The sequence below is a fragment of the Macadamia integrifolia genome, chromosome 4 (genome assembly GCF_013358625.1).
Source record: "Macadamia integrifolia cultivar HAES 741 chromosome 4, SCU_Mint_v3, whole genome shotgun sequence".
NCBI classification, from domain to species: Eukaryota; Viridiplantae; Streptophyta; class Magnoliopsida; order Proteales; family Proteaceae; genus Macadamia; species Macadamia integrifolia.
Genome location: NC_056560.1, coordinates 13,787,667 through 13,810,035, shown reverse-complemented (window position 1 = coordinate 13,810,035; position 22,369 = coordinate 13,787,667). Strand labels below are relative to the sequence as shown.

General features: G+C 37.6%; 2 protein-coding genes across 2 annotated transcripts; both read left to right on the top strand.

The window, feature by feature from the left end:
- Positions 1 to 1,319: 1,319 nt before the first annotated feature.
- LOC122076877 (pyruvate dehydrogenase E1 component subunit alpha-1, mitochondrial-like) lies at positions 1,320 to 11,010 on the top strand. The gene is made up of 8 exons (XM_042642484.1): positions 1,320 to 2,130; positions 2,244 to 2,323; positions 3,909 to 3,986; positions 8,565 to 8,660; positions 8,761 to 8,832; positions 9,064 to 9,117; positions 9,269 to 9,334; positions 10,768 to 11,010. Exons 1-8 carry the CDS (start codon positions 1,434 to 1,436, stop codon positions 10,810 to 10,812), a joined length of 1,188 nt encoding a protein of 395 aa, XP_042498418.1. The 5' UTR covers positions 1,320 to 1,433; the 3' UTR covers positions 10,813 to 11,010.
- Positions 11,011 to 16,509: 5,499 nt separating this feature from the next.
- LOC122075531 (probable galacturonosyltransferase-like 9) lies at positions 16,510 to 18,542 on the top strand. Its single transcript, XM_042640592.1, has one exon. The coding sequence runs from the start codon at positions 17,158 to 17,160 to the stop codon at positions 18,355 to 18,357; it is 1,200 nt and encodes a 399-aa protein (XP_042496526.1). The 5' UTR covers positions 16,510 to 17,157; the 3' UTR covers positions 18,358 to 18,542.
- The last annotated feature ends 3,827 nt before the right edge of the window (positions 18,543 to 22,369 follow it).

The window sequence follows — 22,369 nt, the reverse complement described above, 5'->3', positions numbered from 1 at the left end:
AAGGGGAATGGAAGGGAAGAGGCATGTGCTAATTGTGAAGAAGAAAATAAAAACAAAAAAAAAAAATTGAAAAAGACATGGGGGTTCATAATTAACATAAACACGTTTAAAACGATATTCCTGTTTCTTTGCCATTTTATATGTGTCTTACCATTTCTTTTCCAAAGATAAGTGAAAAAGGGTAAGCAACCAGCATTTCCATTTTAAATATGTTTAAGGCACATTTTATTTTCTTTTAAACATTTTTTAAGATATTAGATTTCTTGAACACAGTGGCTTTTAATCGGTTATCTCTCTTTAACCCAAACTCTGATTGACCTAATTCCTTCGTCAACATGAAGTTGATTTGAAGGATTATATTTTATCATGATATCACATTCAAATCAATATCAATGCATAGACTTCAAATTGAGTTACAAATTTATGCATATACTGAAAAGTGTTCCAATTGAGTATACATCACTCTAGAAGCAATTTGACAATAATGAACAACATAATAGCCAAGTCATACTCTTCAACATAACTTTAGACTTTTTTTTTGGTTAATGGTCTATGAATCTATATTTGATGTAGATCTTGAGTGATAACTCTTAAAACCTATAGTAGGCTTTGGAATGTATATCCATTAAAGTTAGATATTTATAGTTATTTTGAGCATTAAATGCATTACATAAAAAAAAAAATTAAATATAAATATTCATTTAATAGTTTCTCAATTTATATGAGTGCATATTTTTTGAATCTCCTTTTTCCCAAAATCCATACCATTAAAACCGATACCATCCATTTACCAGATTCATCCGTGTTTCGTTTTTTACCCTTCCCAGTTTTTAATAGTGGGTTATAAAATGAGAAGAGGAATTACTGACTATGATGAACAAGGAAAGGTTGGTATTTTGTTACTGAAAAGACACGTATTGACTTATCATACGTGGAGAGTATTTACTCTTCGAGTATGGGGAGCTGATCAAATGGTTTCAATGATATGGGGCATCGTAAATTACTAATTTGGGTTTGGGTTTGGGTTTGGGGCTTCTGATATGTTTCTGTCATTTGAGGAGACTCAAGATGCATCAAAATTGGGCACGTGTCTTACTTTTCAGAAATCCCGATGGGACCCACTATCAATCTTCTCTTTGTGTAAAGTGTCTTATACTAAAACCCAAAGTGAGAAGGCACTTGAGCGGTTCAACGCGAACCACGTGTTATATTTGCCACCAGATGCTGATCATTTGGTCATTGAAACGGCCGGGGTTACTATGGGGCGTTACAGAGGGAAGATTCCTTTCCCATTTTTTCAATTCTTTATCTTTTACTGAAAACATTTGGTCTGCCGTCTCTTTGTAAGTTGTTAGATCTCAATTCTCCAACCTCATCGCCGCGCCGCTCCGCTCCGCTCCGCTCCAGAAATCAGAGAGTGGAAAGGAAGATCGATGATGGCTCTGAATCGTGCATCTCGTTCTAGTTTCCTTAGACCTCTCACCTCCATCTCATCAATCTCAACCCTCCGCCGTCCTTTCTCGTCGGCCGCCGATGACCAGGTCCTCTCCATCGAAACCAGCGTCCCTTTCACAGCTCACAAGATCGACCCTCCATCCCGGAATGTCGAAACCACACCTAAGGAGCTTATGGGATTTTTCAATGACATGGCCCTCATGCGCCGTATGGAAATCGCTGCCGACTCCCTTTATAAATCGAAGTTAATCCGTGGTTTTTGTCATCTTTACGATGGGCAAGAAGCCGTTGCCGTTGGGATGGAAGCTGCTATCACCAAGAAGGATGCTATCATCACTGCTTACCGTGATCATTGTATTTTCCTCTCCCGTGGCGGTACCCTCCTCGAGGTATTCTCTGAATTGATGGGTCGTACGGCTGGTTGTTCTAAAGGGAAGGGAGGGTCTATGCATTTTTACAAGAAGGACAAAGGGTTCTTTGGTGGGCATGGAATTGTTGGTGCCCAGGTTCCCTTAGGCTGTGGTCTTGCTTTTGCGCAGAAGTACAATAAGGAGGAAACCGTCTCCTTCGCTTTGTACGGTGACGGTGCTGCCAATCAAGGGCAGTTATTTGAAGCGCTCAATATAGCAGCGCTTTGGGATCTGCCTGCCATTTTAGTCTGTGAGAATAATCATTGTAAGTCCATACTGATTGAGAATGGATTGAATTGTGTGTATGCATAATTTCTTCTTTTTTCTCTTTTGTATTGTTGTTAGATGTTTCCTATGATTTTATTCTGTACTCTGTAGATGGGATGGGTACGGCGGAATGGAGAGCGGCCAAAAGTCCCGCTTATTTCAAGCGTGGGGATTATGTTCCTGGTTTAAAGGTAAATTTGACTACCCCTTTTGTTGAGAAGTTTTTATTTATTTATATGGTCTCACAACTGTCCCCTTTTTAATTTTCTGGTTCCCACATGGATATCATTTTCGGAATTGACTCTATTTGAGTTCCTGTTTATCAATTTGTGAAAGTGGGTGGGGCCGAATGTGGCTGTAATTTACTCTACATTGTTGAAAGTTTAGCTCAACGATATTGTTAGTGGTTCAATTGCCAATATAAAGATTTTATGTTTAATTGCGGTAGGTTGTCTGGTTTCTGTGTAATAATTTTCTTTCTAAAGTTATTCCTCTCTCTGTTTCGTGATCCATAATGAAATATTACCATGAGAAGCTGGTTAAAGTATCTTTTGGTCAAAATGTACTATAATGTTTATATTTGATTTCTTCCTGGATGTATTCATATATATATATATATATATATTAATGACTTAGTCACAAGTATGCTTCTTCTTCTATGTGTTGTTTCTTGTGTTTGTTCTAGAATTTTCCCTGGTTTTTCTTGGATGTAGTGAGTTTCTAGGTTTCCATCAGGTTGTGGTCATACGATTCTTTGGGTTTCTAATATTAGGCTAAAAAAACCCTGCTTTTCTTATGTATGCCCTTATATGTATACTGTGAATCGGAGATTGCTACATTCATAAGTTGCCTGGTATCCAGAACCTATCGACTCACTAACTCCCATCTACTACTACTTCCCTTGCCTTTCTTGCATTTTATATTTTTGATTGCCACTTTGAATGAACCTGTACTGTCAGTTGCTTTCAGTGGTTAACGTTAGCTGATTGCGTTAATGGGCAGCACATGTATATGTGTGGTTAAAGTGAAGTAAAGGGGTGGTGGAGATAGAATAGTGGCAATGAGGAAAAAAGTTTAGCAGATATGAAAGGGTTATGTGGCCTATGTTACCAGTTACTAAAACAGTTTTATGCATTCTCTTGGGTGAAGAAAAAGAATTGACTACTGGCCTATTCGGGTATAATGTTGAAGGGGACCACCTTCCCTTCGCTAGGCTAGAGGCCCTTCAATGGTCAGACGAAAAAGAGAAGTGTGGTACTTGCATTTAATATATATGTTGGATCGGGATCTCTGTATCAATTAAAAAATGAGTAGTGCAAAATGCAATTGAATCTGTGCATCTATGACCTGCATATATGTGAAGTACGTTTCTTATCTATTGTAGGGAGGTGGATCAATCGTCCATTCGTCCATACATTTCTTGGCTCTATCTTAGAATCATTTATTCTGAACATTCTTGGTGGCCATTTGGTACTAGCATTGTTTAAATTTAGATTTTATGATTTTATCGTCTTTTGTTTATAGTTGGTTACTTTGAATTGATATAGTCATCATTTTCACGTAAATCTTCCATGATAAGTGGTATTATTGACATGTAATTGGATGAGTCCCATCGCGGTTGTACCACATCTAAGTGGGACAAGCTCTTGTACTGTGGTTAAGAATTCCTAAATTATTCATTAAAAAAAAAAAAGAATTCTTAAAATTGATCAGTTATTGATTTTATGCGATTTCTTGTTGGTCATAACTTCTCAAGCATTTTATATCACTTAACAGGTTGATGGTATGGATGTTCTTGCTGTCAAGCAAGCTAGCAAATTTGCTAAGGAGTATGTTCTGAAAAATGGGCCCATTGTGAGTATATTTTTTAGGATCTTGCGCTGAAATGGTTTTATTCATTAAATTTGCTTTGTGGAAACCTTCCATCTGGTAACCTAAATATTGAACATTCATTTAAATGTTATTTTTCTTCAGTTATTTGGAAAGTGGTATTGCCTGGGGATGGTTTGCTAAGAGGAAGCTGTCAGTGTGTATTTTCTTCTGATTTAGTTACATTTAAAATGTGGTGGGGCAAATCTATTCTGCTTAGAATTATTCAAACTAATGCTCCATTTGGTTCATGTGAGATATTGGAAATATTTTTCATGAAATTAGTTTGTAGTAACTGCCAGATGCATTCTGTTACTTCACCTTCCATGAAAATTTTAAATTAGTTGTTTAATTAGGATCATTTATTTGTATTTTATTAAGCTGTTTGGAAGTGTAATCAAGATATAATCAGGCTATAAATCTAGCAACATAAAATTCAGCCCAATGAAGCTTCAATGGATCCAGTTCAGTAATAAGAGGTTGATGAATATTAAGCTCTTCATGCATACCCTTAAAAATAAGTACTCATTCGGGGACTTGCCCCCCTGTTTGATGGTAAAACAGTTTTTCATATAGGTCATTCATTTGGGATATATTCTTTTCTTGAGAGAAGCTTTCCTTTAAGTCATCTCAAACCCCTTGGCAGTAGTGTGGAATGACTTTTGTTGGAATAGCTGAATCCATACTATTCCACAAGTATATGAGAATAGTGGAATTCTCATGCATCCATCTTATGCTTTGATCTCAGACAGGTCTTTAGAATCAGCAGGAGGTTCAGATGTAAGATATTTCATCTTCCCTTTAGCATGAATGTAGACCATAACAGCCTGAGCCGCATAGCAGATAATTTGAAACTCCATTGAGTGTGATAGTAGTGATCTGTACACAGTTTTTGAAGCATATTTTGGATCAGACATTGTTAGTAAAAGGAGATAATCGGCAGATCATATAAGTAGGTGCCAAAAAAAAAAAAAAAATCCAGCTGCAGAAGAACAACCGAACTGATGTATACCCAAATCTAAGTGGTAAGCAACCCTAGGATACATTCGTTTGATATATGCCCAAATCTAGACAGAAATAGTACGAGAATGGGGAGAGACAACCTCACAATATATACCTGATTTGATAACAAAAATACAATTCAGTAATGATATATGACAATTCTGAATTTCCTACCCAGAATTTGGTTGATTTCTGAATGTAGAAGATCAATATGTCAGATTGACACCGAACTGGAGTCGAGGGATCCTTTGGATCCTTTTAGATGGAAAAATAAGGTGTAAAAGTATAATCAGATCCATTGGTCTGATTGAAAGTAATTTCAGTTGCTCTCCAGAATCTTCAGAAAAACAGAGTACCGCCCGTCCCGTGGAGAAGATAAAATTAAGTAAGATCAGAAATTTGGATGAGCCTCATATCAGGGTTGAAGTACCTTATCATAGGGTTAAGCAAGCCCCAAAATATAAGATACATCTGTTGGTCCAATGGAAAATAGGAGAAGATCTCTTTGCTGTAAAAAGAAAAGAAAAAACTTCAGAACAGAGTGCTGCCAGCCTTTATTTGTAGAAGGAAAATTGATTCCTGTGATTGATTGCTTCCATGGACAGCAGGGTGAATGTAGTTGACGCAGAGACCCTAGTTTATCTTCATATCATCATCTCTAGGGCCTTGGATAGTAACAAAGGCAGCATAAGTTGTTGCAACCACAAGGATCGTCTTTTAAGAGACTATCAAAACAAAATTGAAGATGGACTGACTGGTTAATATTGCTCTGATGAAGCACAAGAGAAACAATTAACCAGTCCACACAATCCTTGAAGAAGAAAGGAAGGGAACTGATGGAAGAAGAAGAAGTGTGGAGAACTGAACCATGATAGATTTCGTTATGAATTCTATTGTGGTTTTCACCCTTTATTTATAACCTGTTGCTAATAGCTGATTGAGTCTTTAGTAGGAATACTACTAAGGATACAATACTCTAACGTCATTAGAAACCACAAAGGAAACTAAAAGGAATCACAAACACGCCACAATAGGGACAACTCCCCCTATCACGATTAACGAACTAAACAAATAGGAATAGAGTACCACTGGGGATTTGACAACCATACCCGTGGTACATTTACACAACTTAACAAACCCCAACACTGGAATATTGTATAACTAATATGTTTTGTAACTAAAAATTTCAAGTGAAGTCCTTACACATTTGTAGAAAAATATGGAAGAAGAAATATTTTATTCTATTTTCTTATTTACTATAAAAAAGAGTAATTTCAGCATCCCCTATTGATTGAAAGTAGAATTATTCTTTTGTTCTTAGTTTTCTAGTAACCAAGGTTTAAGATCTTGCTAATCCAAAAAAGAGAGCTCTCGTTAGATCTCTTTGAGATCATGTATTTTTTCCCAGTCGACACGGTGGTTGGTCTCGGTGGCTATATGGTCTTTGTAGCCCCTGAAAGTTGGTATTTTACCTTTTCTTAGGCCTTCTAAACACAATGGAAACATCAGTTTTTTAAATCAAACATAAAATTGTACTTTGACTTTGTACCCTATGTAAGTAGTCTCTGACTCTTCGGACCTTATGCTAGTAATCTCTATTCCACAATCAACACATGACATAACATAATCATAAGAATTTAAAAGACATCATATATAAGAAAATTAACTCCAAATGTGGATGAAGAGGTAATATTCTCTACTCTTTAAGCTTCAATGAGTGTAAGAATGGATATCCTCAACAAAAGCACTAAAATCCTTGCTCCTTAGTGTTTTTTCTTCAATAAAGTAGAGAGAGGCGAGATCTTGGTAAGATTTGGCGAGATCTCGGTCGAGTTTTTGTACAATTTCTATCTCGCCATGCATCTCGTTTCACTTTTTTGAAAAAACGAAATTTTAGCGAGATCTCGGTGAGATCAAACCATGCTGCTAGTAACCTTATCTGAAACTTTGTTATTATAAATTGCATTTTAGAACAACTTGATTGGCCTCCCTTTGAAGAAAAAACGTTATGATAGCCGTGTCTGTGAAGATGCGGACTACCTGCACCCGGACAGAAAGACCCTGCCGCCCCTCCTATCTGGTCTACGACCAGCCTCGCTTCTGCCATTTCACCATGAAGAGGGTGGTCTACGATCAGCTGATCTGCCAGCCGAACGAACAGGAATGGCTGAGTTGAGATAGCCAGAACGAAAGGGAACGAAAGAGAACGACCCAAGCTCCAGCTCCGATTGCTATATTTCCTCCGGTGGCTTGTAGCGATTGAAGTGGCGAGTGCAATTACGGGGAGTTTCGAGGGAAGTAGAGAAGGAAAGGAAAAAGCCATTGAAGAATTGGCTCTGAAAGAGGCAATGCGTCTTGAAGACGGCTTATTAGACAAGGGCAAGGCAGATATAGGATTTATGATGGAGCAATTACAGACTAGACTTCAAAAGTCACAGGCTGAAAAATATCAATCTTCTCATCCCCATGCTTAGTTGTATCATCTGGAATGTGAGAGGTTCAGGGAGTTCTGATCTTTTGAGGAAATTGAATCGAGAACACAAACCTGCTCTTATTGCTATTTTAGAGCCCAAGCAGCAAAAGTTTAAACTTCCTAATCTAGCTAGAAGACTGAACATGTCTAAGACTCTTTCAGAGCCTGTAATGTGTACCTAAGGGCACAAAGAGGCCTTCCCTCTCTTCCCTTTCTTTTGAGATGAATGCATGCGAACAACCATGACACGCTCGAAATGAGACAATTTCTAGCTGAAAACGATAACGATAGCTAGCTCTATAAAGGAGAGTTAGACTACAGGTTCCAGCAGATCTAGCGGGTCTAAGCTTGGACTTGTTTCATTCGTGCTTCTTCCACTTCCGAGGAATGGTTTAATAGGAGCCTCTAGCGGGTCTAGGAGTCCAACTGAGCTATTTCTTGTGTCTCCAGGGTAAGCCGTGGATAGGAATCCAACTGATCCGATTAACGCAAAGAGAACAGGTTTTGTTTGTTCTCCACCCTACTCCAGGGGAGGTGAAGAAAGGAAATCATCGAGATCTATTGGATCAAGCTCTATTGGGTCGAGTGGAGACTCTTCTCATTTATTCCTTTCAATAAACTAGTCCCTAATGAAGAGAAGCAGGTCAATCCATCTATTCTTTCTAGCTACTATTCATTGGAGGGTCTTCTATCTCCACATTCTAGTGGATAAAAGCTTTTCTTTCCGTACAGTTCTCACTTCTCTTAGTATCCTTTCCTCTAAATTCAATCTAAATGAGGTCGTTTTAGCTCCCGGGGGTGGGAATAGCCATTATTTGCTTTTAAGGCGTGGAGCGGTCTCACCCTTTTTGGACAGATGACTTAACGCCAACCTGATCGACTATCTTGTTTCATACTAAAATTCACCTTGTTCCTTGTGCATTTTTATTTAAGAAATTGCGAATGTTTGATTTTTAATACATTATGTAGTGCATTAAGAATCACCAAGAGTTCCTATTAGTAGTCATTATTTGCAGTTATGGGCTTGTTTTGGGATGTTATGTTTCCAAATTTGCCTGACACTACTGCTTTTTTATGTTGGTGTTCAGATTCTTGAAATGGATACTTACAGGTACCATGGACACTCCATGTCAGATCCGGGGAGCACCTACCGGACACGTGATGAGATTAGTGGTGTCAGACAGGTTGATAATCTATTGATATTTCAGTTTTCAACTTGGAAATTGTCAGTCCTTTGTTTTATAGATTCAGGTTTATACCTTTCTCGGTGGTTGTGGTTTCCAGGAGCGTGATCCTATTGAAAGAGTAAGAAAGTTGATTTTATCTCATGAGATTGCGACAGAGAAAGAGTTGAAGGTATTTATCTCAGTGAAGTTTATGCGATCAAAGGAAGTTTGATGATTTCCCCTGCTCCTTATCCTATTCTCTCAGTTCCTAGGGTCCAAAGGTCTATTGAGAGCTCTCACTTCTCTACTTTTGCATCTAGGTTGCGGCTGCCTTCCTGGCCCTGTATATTGAAAAAGATATATAATCCTTAAACTGATTTTTCCTCCGAGTTGATGAAATGTGCAATAAATTGTTCTGCAGGATATTGAGAAGAACGTCAGAAAAGAAGTAGATGAGGCTATTGCAAAAGCCAAGGTGAGAAGCACTAAATGTTGGATGCCATTTACTTATTTTTGTTGACTCTCTCGCTTAGCTCAAAAGTTTATGCTGCTTTTGCTTGTATACATTTCTTAGTGGCTGAACTTTGAGTTCTCACTGTTCCTTACTCTAATCTTTATGTTACCAGGAAAGTCCAATGCCTGATCCTTCTGAACTGTTCACTAATGTCTATGTTAAAGGTTTTGGAGTCGAGGTAATTTTAGTTTCCTCTAATAATGCTTTGTCCATTTTTTGTTCTCTAGAAATGCACTTATTTCTGAATTTATCCTTTAAACATACCTTCTTGTGCTTAGTTGACTTTAGTGGAAGTCGTCTTTAAAGGTTTTCGTAAACTTTACTACATAGTTCTTAAACACACTGAAAATTGGATGGAACTGGACTTGTGGGTTGCTTGTCTGATGGTATGACCATCTAGTTTAAACTGCCTGGACAATACACAGTCATGTATCGGAATAAAATGGACAAGTGCTACTAAATGTGGTTGCTGTTGCTTGGTATATCTCTTATTTGAAGAAGTTGACATGCTTTTAAGCCTCTCTGTCTTCCCCCTTCCGTGAAGACCTGTTTTAAACTGGGAATTGTTTTAGTTGATTGGTGGTGTTACATGGTCAAATTGTCAGAATTTGATAGTCTGTTGACTATTTAACGGTACTTGACCAACATCTGATTCCAAGGTGGTATGGATCTTTGTGGTGTGGCAGATGATAGTCCATTTACTTGGCCTATGGTTCAAGTTTGACGAGCCCCACAGATATCCTTCACTGTTTTCAACCATATAATAAAGTTTTTGTTGAGGGTTAACAGATCATGATATTGCTTGGGATTGACAGAGCCTTACTCATCTGCTCAACTCCACATAAGAGGGGAATGTTAATATGAAACCCAGTATGTGAGTCAGATTTATTGGTTCATGATGTCAATGTGTAAATGACACGAGTCATGGCCCAAGGCATAGGCCCCTACCTAAAACCACTTCTGAAATTCTTTGGAAATTCAGAAAGTTAAGAGTTTAGACTACTCAGAGGACTGAATGTGCTCTTGAGTGGTGGTAGAATGTCTGATCTGATGTTGTTAATTTAATGGTTTGTTGACAATTTGATGACACCGATCATCTTATGGGTGTATCCTTTCAGTTGGGAAATTTGAATTGGAAAAGGAGCCTGGTGACTGCTCATTTTCATACACCAATTGCCTTGCTGGAAGGCTTGGCAGTTCTACATTTGACAAGGTTTTCGGGATCAAGCCACTTACCCTTTTTACGTGGGTAGCTCTCCTCGGTGGCTTGATATGAGCTGTGTGGCAGAATGATAGACCGTCAACTAGATATATTGAGGCCATTTTGGGTTGGTTACATGTTACATTTTTTATTCTTGATTTTGATTTTATGAACCATTGTGTATTTGATTTTTATGGAAGAAATGGAAAAGGACATTTTTTTGGTGGATAAACAACAAATTTATTGATGATGGATATGAAAATACATAAGAGGGATTAATGATACAAGAATACATAGAAACACAATCCTTACTGAAGGACTAACCCACTGACTGGTACGGAACAATTAGCACTGTTTTGCAACTTCACAGAGGATTATCATTTCTGACTGACATGGATTGGTTGTTGCAGGCATTTGGACCCGACCCGAAAGAAGTAAGAGCAGTGCTCCCCTGAAGTTGGAAATGAGATCGAAGATCCAGCTCTCAAGTATGAAGAAATAATACATAGGATGTTGCCTTTCCTTGTAACCTGCCCTTTTTGCTGTATAGGAAATTGATTCTTTTTGAAACTGCTGTTGAGGACTAAAGTTCCAGTCACGGCCTTGTTAAATTAGATCAGTATTTTCCTGGGTGAAACATCTCATTAGATTCATGCCTTGGATGCCTCTTACCTTTTTTTTTTTCGTGATATGGTGGGTTGGTTTTTTTGTAGTGTCTTGTTCCCCCCCCCCCCCCCCCTCTCTCTCTCTCTCTCTCTCTCTCTCTCTCTCTCTACCCACTTGCACAGACACAGACACGCATGTGCACATGATGCGCAACTCTTTTATTATTAATGTCAAGATTGTTGAAATGCCCGAGCTTTAGCAGATCAGATGGTTGTCATTTTTTTTTAAATTTGTAATGACAGATGGCTTGTAGAGAACGATTAATAGTAGAGGGTTATGTTTTGTCTCTCTCTGGGTGAGAACGGGGTCAAAAGTATCCTAAAGTTTGGCTATAAGGATCAATGTGATGCATGGGAAGGTTGGGGGGATGTTCCCTTCTGCTCTATTATTATTCCATCATAAGCTCATTTTGGTTTACAACTTTGTCTTTAGGATGAGAGTTCCTCAATGCTACTTATGGAGTAAGAGTTCGGTACTAGGCCAAAATAAACCTGCCAATCTATGTGGAGTCAATTGGAAGACAGTCCCCTAGAAATTAGTGTCAACTAAATGAAAAATCCCTAGTCATGCCCTTGCATGCATTCTCATTCGTCATGCAATGGTGTTAGGATCACCCAAAGAGCTTGGCAGTGACGTGACCTTCCTTATCCCTTGTGAAAAAAATGATTTTTGCCAAACTGTGTGGTGGCAATGCCCGAACACAAGCGAGGGTGTGAAATGATTTCTTCATCCCCTGTCAAATGAGAAAATCCCATTACTGCTGATGCCTTTGTGTCACGTTCTCATTGGCTTCCATGCTCGTGCAGGGCTTCACGGCTCGGCAGCAATTATCTCAGGTATTGGATTAGGATTGGGAACGATTCTGATCTAGATCGGACAAATTTGTCATTAATTTTAATCAAGTTTTATTACCATTTTACCATTTGATAGTACCAATGGATTAGTCCAAAACAATACAGATCCAATCAGGGTGATTTCACCAACCGCGATCTGATTTTGAAAACCATGGTGATCCCCTATCTTCTCTCTCTCTTTCCCTTACCATGAAAAATGATGAAATCATTCAATCGCATCTCATTAGTGTTTCTCTATAACACTTGCCCACACAACTTTCTCCCATTAAAATTTCCTCCCCGTCTTTCTATCTTCTTTTTTTAATTAAAATGCGATACAAAGCATTCCGTATCCTTCGCTCTAAAAGCAAACAAAACCTCACAATTTCAATGAGCTGAGCTGAGGTTGAGAGCTCAGAACCCACGTCCGCGTTCCAAGAATTCAGAGACCCAATGCCTATTTTTGTGTGATCTCTGAACTGAAAGAGCATATACCATGGGGTTAATGAATCCACTTTTACCAAATGACTCATCAAGAAGAATTAAGGAAACAAACTCTTGTACACCAACCTCTCACAATAAACTTGTGCTCATTAATTTTTAATTTATTATTATTATTTCCACATCTCCCAAAGCCATTGTATACATATGATGATAGATCTATTTGTGATCAAAGAAAAAGATTAGAAGAGCTGGCGGTAAGTTCCCTAAAAGGGACTATTACTCCTTTTAATAAATCAAAAAAATGTGTTATGGGTGTGTGTTCGTTCTTTCTTTATATTTCATTTGGGAAACGGGTTTCATGGTAAACAATGACAAGGATTACAAACACTTTTAATATATAGAACGCCACATCTCGTGAACCTTCCTTCAACCTCAAGGTTCTTCACCTAAAATTGCACAACTGTCTTTTAAAATTAAAAAAAAAAAAAAACAAATAAACCATATTTTTAAAAGGTGAAAACCATACTTTACTACTCATCCTTTAATTTATAGAATAAGAGAAACCATTACATCAATTGGGTGCTTTGTTCAGAGTCAAGAACCTCTCTCTCTCTCTCTCTCTAAGAAAATGCACTTTATTTTAAATGGTTTCTTCAAAGTATCAAACCATAATAATTATAAGGGTGAGGGTTCCGAAGAAGCCAATGAGGTAAAGAATCTACACTTCACATCAATAATTCTTCAATTTCACATAAGAATAAAGAAATAAAGTTGTGCCTTTGCTATCATTAATTGGTTTTAGTGTCATAGTAAACGTTTAATCGAAAACTCAATTATTAGAATCTTCCATATACTTAGAATAAGAAAGAGAAAATAATAAAGGGAGAGAACTTTGCCCGTTTGCATTTCCATGCCTAGACGGTCAGAGCCGCCAAACACATGAAAAAGTGGGGAACATTGATAGATAAAGTTCTCTTTCTCATAATAAAAATGTCCACGTAAGAAGAAAATTTCTCTCTAGTATTATGGGAAAGTTTCTACCCTAACTATAAATAGTAAATATAATAATTAAAATTTTTTCATGATGGATACCTACTCACCGAAACGGTGATTGGCATACTTGTGTGTCCTTTACTTAGGCTTTCTAATTCAGAATCAAATGCATATGCCATCGTCATTAAAAAAGGATCGAAAATGGAACAAAGAGATTATTAAAACATTAGTAGATTAATTTTATCAGTTAGTGGCATTGCATAACAAGCTAAACAGTAGATGACTATTACATTTGGAACAATTATTGCATTTCTTATATGATATGACTTGCAAGTTAGCAATGATCGATGGTATAATCCTCCATCTAATGATACTATTAACTCTTTAATTGGGTCTTTTAAAGGGGATGGACATAAAAATTGCCATGTGGCAGCTTAAGTTGGTGAACAACATTTTGTCACCATGTAGGTGTAACCCATTCTACTGATACTCATGTGATAAGTTTTATCTAAAAAAACTTATAAGAGGGTTAGAAAAGAACTGTAAAAAAAAGATCGATTTTTCCTTAAGTCACGGTAAAAAGAAATCTTTTGATCGTGGAGCCTCATATGTGTATAGGAGGATATATTGAAGGATATTTTGAGAGAGATATTAAAATCTTATAGGCTATGTTTGGATGCAAGAGGAAATAAAGTTACCCCATATGACTATATCATTAACTTCTAATCGTTCTATATTTGATTATAAGATTTCATTTTACTTTTCTATAATATGTAAATTAAAAATTACATGTAATATAAATATATATATATATATATATATTACTGAATATGATTAAAAAATCAAATAGTTTATACAATCATATTGGATGACACGGGGTGACGAACTGATGATTAAAAATATTTCTTTTTTAAGTATAAAAATTTCACTTTCCTTCCTTTTAAATTCCCCTTGCAACCAAACGAAGATGGTGTGATGAACATTTTCACGCGGTCGAAGAGAGCTTTCTTCGTAAGAATAATTGTAAACATATTTTTTAAAACTTGACCAATCTAACACTCTACTTAGAGAGAACCAGATTCGTTCACTTTTTAAATTTCAATCCATTATCTATTCAATAATTAAAATTACCACATCATTCTTATCATGTGGCAAAATGAAGAGAGCCACAAACATAGGCTTATCACATTGGCACTTTCCCTCATCCATCCATGGTTATGATTGACAATCTAAACCGTGGTCCAACCAAGAGGTCTAATCTAATTGCTGCAGCCGTCTCAAAACATAAAGTCACCCAAGAGACCAAGTCTGAGTGAGGCAAGGATTGGTGGGACCACCGGGGTCCCCTACCTAAACCATGGTGTGGCCCACCAAAACCTACTCATCATCATGGAGTTAGGTCGTTGACATCTGGCACTTGACAACAAAGACAACAAATAAGTAGGTAATAACTGCCATGATGTCACAATCTTAGAACGGGTCCAAGTCAATTCGAAACTCAAGTACTCAACCCAGACCGACTCGACTCGATACACTATTTCTTTTTTGAACTCTCCATAATAAAAAGCTTATTATTCGTCAAAGACGAGTTAATTATTCAAACACGTTTATCTTAATTCTCTAATCTCTTAAGTCTGAAGGGAAACGCCTGAACGCCAACACCAACTTCTCCTCACACAAAAAATGGTGAAGTCAAAGTCAAGTTTTCGCACTGGGCAATCAAAGACATCGAATGATTTCGTCTCCGGAGGCTTCTAATAACTTCTTAAGGGTATGTTTGTTTGTCAAGAAAGGATGGGAATTTGATTGCCTCTTGCCACGATAACATCGCCCTTTTCTTAGAAGTCATCGATCTAGAAGGAAGGATGCCACCAAAACATCCAGAAGCTTTTCTCTGAAGTTTTGTCACCAATTACAGGCCTGGCAATGGCATGTGAGTAGACAGTGCATTAGCTTTCCTTTCACACAACTCGTCTACAAACAAACAAAGCTTTAGATTAAAGGAGTCAATCATTCGACTTGGTTTGATTTTAATTGGGTTGAATAAATTCCGGTTTGTTATTGGGTAAATCCAAAACAAATCATTAAGGAAATTTTAATTTTAGTACGCTTTGATCCGACTTTCTATCATTTTGGTTTTAATACGTTTTGTTTTAGTTTGGTTTCAGTTTTGCATGTATATACAAGGAAAATCAATGAGATGATTATTGCTTTTTAGGGCTTCTTATCAGATTAGTGTCGGTCTGGTCTGTTTTTTTATAATCATGTTCGGTCCACTTTTGATTTTGATCGGTTTTGTTTGGTTTCAGTTTCGACGGATCCTATAAAACCACAACCCTAAACTTAACCGATAAAGGGTTCCGCTCTATCTGGCCCAACAGATTTTCAATTAAAAAAAATCTATTAATTTTTAAGGTTTTGGTCGATTTTGATTGATGGAGAGGGAGTGACTGATGGATTCGGCTTCTTTTCAATTAATTGGGTGTTAAATTAGTTATTTAAAAGAATGGATCAATTGCTCGTACTATCACCTGATTGTATAAGTGAGTATCCAACATCTGTCTCACTTCTTATCATTACATGAATGAATAGGAGGTTTCCACATCCTTTGCAATTAGTGACGAGGTGTAGTGAGCATCAGACGATTGATAGCTCCAAAGGGCTCTTAGCCACCCAATGCTCAGTGCACCCATGCAACCGAGATGATTTTCATAGAAAAATGAGGTATATTTAGAAGCAAAAAGGGACATATGTTGAATGCTCACCATATGATCAAGTGTTCGTAGTAGTAGCAGATCCAATCTCATTATCCAAGAACTTTGTACACACATCCTGATACATGAACTCATATGCCTAGATCTTCCCAAACCCTCCGATCATTGGCGCCCATTTTTTTTTTTTTCTGATCAGCTTGGGCGCCCAATTAATTATTGGACAGGATTTTTTCCCACGATTAGTTACATGATGGAAATGTGGTGTGGAGCCCCGACCCGATTGATGGCCTCTCTCATCTCCCATTTTTTCTCTCCTTTTCTTCGCTTTAACTTCACTCTGTACACTCTGTACTCTGTAGTCCGAGCCAGAGGTGTTCACTGTCCAAAGTATTGAAAAAAAATGCCCAATGGAGGTGTGGAGGCCCACCATAGCTGTCAACATCACTCACAGCTGGCTTTCTTGGATGCTTTTCTGTCCTCTCATAAATTTTTAGTTTTCTTTTCTTATCTTTCCTTTCCCGGGAAAAAGAAAATATTTCCTTTCTGTATTTGTATCCCCAGTTGTTATATTTCCTCACAAATAATTCACCAATAAAATAGTGATTTTCATCTCCCCACATAGTAGTACAAAATTACGTACAAATCCAGGAAGGTCACTCCTCCCTTTCTCTCTCTTCCTCTGCAGTTGCAGGCGAGGACGACCACCTCGTCTGCGGCGAATTTAAAAGAAAATTTTGAAACCTAACTCGGTAACTGTAACTCCTCTCAAGTGACCAAGTCCCAATCCAACTTCACCACTTCTCTTCTCTGTTCTTTGAATCTAATAAAACCCCTCTCCTCGCTTCCTCCTCATTTGTACAAAACCTAACACGGAGAACCCAAAACCGCGTTATTTTTTTCTTCTTGTAGAGAAGAGAAGAAAGTAAGTGATCGTGTCCAAGTTTCCAAGCTCTTTCTTTCTCTCTCTCTATCTGTCTCTCTTTCCTCTTTTCTCCTTCACCAGTTTCTGGGGTTTTTCCATCTCCATAGCAAATCCATCTCGTTAAATCCTTTTCCCATCTTTTCCTATTTTTTTCGCAATGTTGATTTAATTGCAACAGAATCTTTCTCTTGATCTGTTCTTGCATTCTTCCCGTTTGAACTTTGAACTATGCCTCTTTCCCATCCCCGATCTTCTCTGTCTTTCTTTACGATCCTTTCTATTCTTTTCTTCCTCTCCACTTCTTATGCGATTAGGCCTCTCCCCACTGCAAATTTAGGGGACAAGGACGACACCAATTATGGAAATGTGAAGGATGATGAAGCCCTTCTTCTCTCTGGAGAATTTCCCGACGGATTGCCGACCTTCGCAGAAGCGCCTGAGTACCGAAATGGTGCCGAATGTCCAATTTTGGTACCCAATGGTTTTGTATCGTCGCAGTGCTATCCGGGCCATGTTCACATCGCCATGACTCTCGATACAGAATATCTCAGGGGTTCTATGGCTGCGATTCATTCCGTTCTCAAGCACTCTTCTTGCCCAGAAGACGTTTTCTTTCACTTCATCGCCGCCGCCAAGTCAGACGCGGCTGACCCTATGGCCCTCTCCCGGCTCGTTCGCTCCACTTTCCCCTCCCTTAACTTCAAGGTCTATCAATTCAGAGTCGATATCGTCAAGAATCTCATCTCTGCTTCCATCCGCCAAGCGCTCGAGAACCCACTCAACTACGCGAGAAACTACCTTGCCGACATACTCGAGCCCTGTGTTCACCGTGTGATTTATCTCGACTCCGATGTCATCGTCGTCGATGATATTAGGAAGCTTTGGCATACATCGCTTACTGGGTCTCGCGTTATTGGAGCACCTGAATACTGTCACGCCAATTTCACCAAGTATTTCTCTGATGGGTTCTGGGCTGATCGAGCGTTATCGAGGGTTTTTGATGGGAGAAATCCCTGCTATTTCAATACTGGTGTGATGGTTATGGATCTTGATAGATGGAGAGAGGGAAATTATGGGAAGAAGATCGAGGGTTGGATGCAGTTGCAGAAACAGAGGAGGATTTACGAATTGGGTTCGCTTCCTCCATTCTTGCTGATTTTTGCCGGAGATGTGGAACCGATTGATCATCGATGGAACCAACATGGTCTCGGCGGTGATAATGTGGTGGGCAGCTGCAGAACTTTACATCCAGGCGGCGTTAGTTTGCTGCATTGGAGTGGTAAGGGGAAACCATGGGCGAGACTTGATGCGAGGAAATCATGCCCTCTTGATTTACTGTGGGAACCTTATGATCTCTACAGACCACAACAGCAACAAAGACACGTAGTATTGGTGTCTATACAGATGTCCCTTCATTCTTCATTGTAATCAGATTTCTATTCAGTTTTCTTTGATTCTTTTTCAGTTCAGGAAGATTCTTTCACATATTTGTATAGAGAAGAGATTAGTAACAAAGACCCTTGAAGCTATTGAAATGGGGATATTTCTTTTTGTATCTGTATATTCATTATTTTGTGGAGGTAAATTTGGTTTACAGTTTCCATTTCCACTTCCATGTGATGGTTTCTTCCTACTTCTTCTTCTTCTCTATCTCCGGTGGGGATGGAGATGTTATGACATCGGAGTTGGACACTTGTTCAAATTGTAAACTTTTGGAATTTTAATTTGGATGATCATTCTCTAGATTTTCTGATTTATTATCTCTTGAATTGCTTACGTATGCTGATAGGTTTTTTGTTTTGATTCTCTTGATTGACTCTGTGAAAGAATCAGCTCAAAGTTGTGTTCGGTTTAACTTTATTTTCTATCTTCACACGAGTAAGTGGATTTACCTGCCTCTGTTCTTTCCACCCAAATGCTGAATTATAGATTTCAGAGCTATCGCAGCTCCCTGCAACAAGTGGCAACACGAGAGATACAGTCCCACGGAATTGTGATCTTATGGTCCCATTGGGTGTTCTAATGCCGTTTTTGGATTTTTCTGTACAAGGATTGGAATCGGGATGGACCTCGGCCGATCCAATCTTGATTCTAGAAACCTGGAGATGGTGGATGCTATGTCCTAGTCAGTTGTCACTTTACAGAAATGTTGGGAGTTGTAAAGATTTTCAAGTCCTTGATGCTTTCATATATTTGAAGAGCTATCTTCATGATTATCAAAATTGAAATCGAAGATTTAATTAGTTAATATCAATTATTGGTTAGAATTGATCTTTGCAATTCAGTGAGAAAAGCCCTCGAATCATCTGGACCAAAATATGATCATAATCGATTTTGATTCTGATTTTTGAAAGAGTAGTTACCTCCTTTAATGTTTTGGATTGGATTCACAAATGCTATATTTCTTGGTTTTATCCAGTTAATTTAACGAACTTATATGGATTATAAACTTTCAAAGCTCATGAGGTTCTAAGCCATGTTTTGATTATTCTTTCCATTGGGCCATTGAGTTAACAAAGACTATGGCTTTGTTCGTAGGATTGGAGTCTTATAATTTATTGAGGAAGAAGGTTCTATAAGCAAACGGTATGGAGGAACGATCAACTCAGGGTGATGAAATCTCTCAAGTCAAGTCAATAGCCATGATATATAATGGAAACGTTTCCTTGCATAGTATGTGTATGGACTAATGGATGGAAGGATGGAAGCCTGGGACCGTGGACTAACAATTTTGAAGCTAATAGTCGTGAGTTAACATCTAACGAGGTAAGATTAAAAGGTTAATTAATAAAATTAAAGATGACATGATACTATGATAGATATCGTAGAATTATGAAAGTATGAAACTGATGATCTCACTACTTGGAAGCTAGTATTGTGGCTTAACGTCTAATGAGGTATTAAGAGTATAATTAACAAATTAATAAAGACATGTGTCAATGACAGAAGAGCATATAGACCATTTCATTTCTTTGTTTTTAAGAGAACATGTAAGTAGACCAGTGAAACACGTAATCTCAATGTCTTACCGGAAATTTTCAATTATCATGTGCCATAATTAAAATTAATTATCCAATTAATTGAAGGGCTAATTTTGTTTCTGCTTTATAATTTCTTTTCCTTCTCGATTAAGTTTTATGGGCAAAAGTTCCCCACGGCATCACTATACTATAAAACTTTCACATGTGTTCTTTTTAATTGTTTTCACTTTGCGCGTTTAAGCATTTAAGCTACAGTGGAACCCTTGATTTTTGGTTTCGTCGATCTCAAGTTTGATTCTGGCAAATAGGAATCATAAGAAGGAAAGGTATAAAACGGCGTCGACTATTCTTATGGAACAGTATGAATGGTATATTACGCCATTTAGATTGAAGAATCATTCGAACAAAGGACATCTGGAAGGAATAGCCATTCAAGAACAATCATTTGGTTTGATTTGTTCTTTGAATATTTTGCAAAATTAGGTCTATTCCATTTTCTATTGGGCGAAGGCAAAAAGAAAAAGAGATGTTTTCCCTACTTAGTCTAAAGGCTTGATTGGATTTGTCATACTTTTTAAACTTGCCTTTGTGTTTTTTATTTTCTATTTTATTTTTCTCTCTATTATCTTGATTATATGGGTCTTATGTAAATTATTTCATTCTCTATGCTACTATTGGTGTTGATTGGGAGATTCTCCCATACTAATGTCAAGGGGAACCTTTTCCTGTGAACAACAAATCAGGTTTACGTATGAGAATGTTCCCATACACTCCTGATCCATGAATATAGAATCTATTAAATGAAAAGAGAGAAAATTGATTCTATATTCACGGACCTGGACTGTTCTCGTACATTCTTGTACGTGAACTTGATCTCCCCTTTTCTCAAGTTTTATTTACCAACAAAAGGAGAAAAAAAGTGTTCCTATTAGAAAGGGAAGTGTTCTCTATCCATGAGCATGGTTCATTGCCGTTGTGAGACCCAATCAATGTCTCCTTTTGACTCATTCTATAAGGAGCAAGAGGTCATTTTATATGGAAAAAATAAACCAAACACAAGCGTGTAGGCGTGGAAACCACGCTCTTTGACCTTGACAGAAACCTTTTGCCACGTTAAAATTATACCTAGAACTTTTTATTATTATTAATTTTTATTTTATTTTAACCTTAATGCTATTACCCTTTTGATATAACCCTAGGTTTGAATTTGTAATTTCATCCAAACCCCCACCCCCACCCTCCCTCTCCCTTGTTTTTAACAAACAGCCACCGCCGCCCCATTGCCCAACCCACCAAAACCCATCTACGAGGTGCTGGTCAGTCTAACCTTACAGTTGTCAAGCTACAGTTGCCTCCACATCGTGTTGTGTGAATGTACAAACTACAAACCATAAGTACTCTATCTATAATATATAATATATGAATCATTATTCTAATGCAGAAGAAGAAATCCAATGCCACACCAATAGTAGTGTGAACTGTGAAGAATGATATCATTCTTATGAGAATAGAAAGAAAAAAAAGAAGGTAAAGATTACCCTTTTTCTTATTATAAGACGGCAGATTCAAATCTCCCAATATCATCTATAAAGTTGATGTTGAGTTTGGAAGGAAAGAAAAGAATTTAGCAATGACCGGGTCAAGGTATTCGATCAAAGTCCATTGAGCCCCAAGACTAGCTTCCCGGGAAAAGTAGTAGACTTTCCATATTTAAAGGAAAACAAAATTTATAATGTGGGAGAAGAAACTGATCTAATTAGAAGCTTCAAACATGCTAACTGTAGCCAGCCATTAATAAATAAAATCTCTTCCTTAGTATCCCAAACAAATATGTTTATATATATATATATATATATTCTCACTTTGAGATTTGCAAGGAAATATTAGTAGGACTAAAAAATTTGGATTAATAAGGTATTCTGATCCATGGTTTTAGGAATTTGTATTGTGTATTGGATTCGTCGTACAACCGATTTGCATTGGTATTGCTATGATCGATGCTGATTCTGATGCTAATGTTGATGCCTGATCGATATCATGTCAATTATATCATAACAAGGGAGGGTAAAATGGTCAAAAACACCTAGTAAAATTGTCTGATCCAACCCGATACAACTGATTAGTTAGTATCAATGTCAGTATCAATATTAGTATCAGCAATGCTGGTTAGCACCAATACTGTGAACTAAATCCTCATTATGATCCAAGTTCCATATAGTAGGGAAATAGCCCAACAAGATTTAGTTGTTGTTCGGGTTGCAACCATAGTGGCAGCCAAAGAAATGAAATCTTAGGCTCCGTTTGGTATCGTTCTAAAAAAACGTTTCTGGAGTTTTTTTGTTCTATTGGAACAAAAAAACGGAATCTTCTGTTTGGTGCACTTATGGTCAATTTCTGTTTTTTTAGAACAAAAAGTGAAAAAAAAAAACTGAAAAAACGAGATTGGACGGAACTCCAAA

Excerpts from the sequence above, each read along its gene's own strand:
- LOC122076877 (XM_042642484.1), top strand. The coding sequence starts at position 1,434 with ATGATGGCTCTGAATCGTGCATCTCGTTCTAGTTTCCTTAGACCTCTC. Across the intron at positions 2,324-3,908 it reads ATTATGTTCCTGGTTTAAAG|GTTGATGGTATGGATGTTCT; the intron begins GTAAATTTGACT and ends ATCACTTAACAG. Across the intron at positions 8,661-8,760 it reads AGATTAGTGGTGTCAGACAG|GAGCGTGATCCTATTGAAAG; the intron begins GTTGATAATCTA and ends TGTGGTTTCCAG.
- LOC122075531 (XM_042640592.1), top strand. The coding sequence starts at position 17,158 with ATGCCTCTTTCCCATCCCCGATCTTCTCTGTCTTTCTTTACGATCCTT.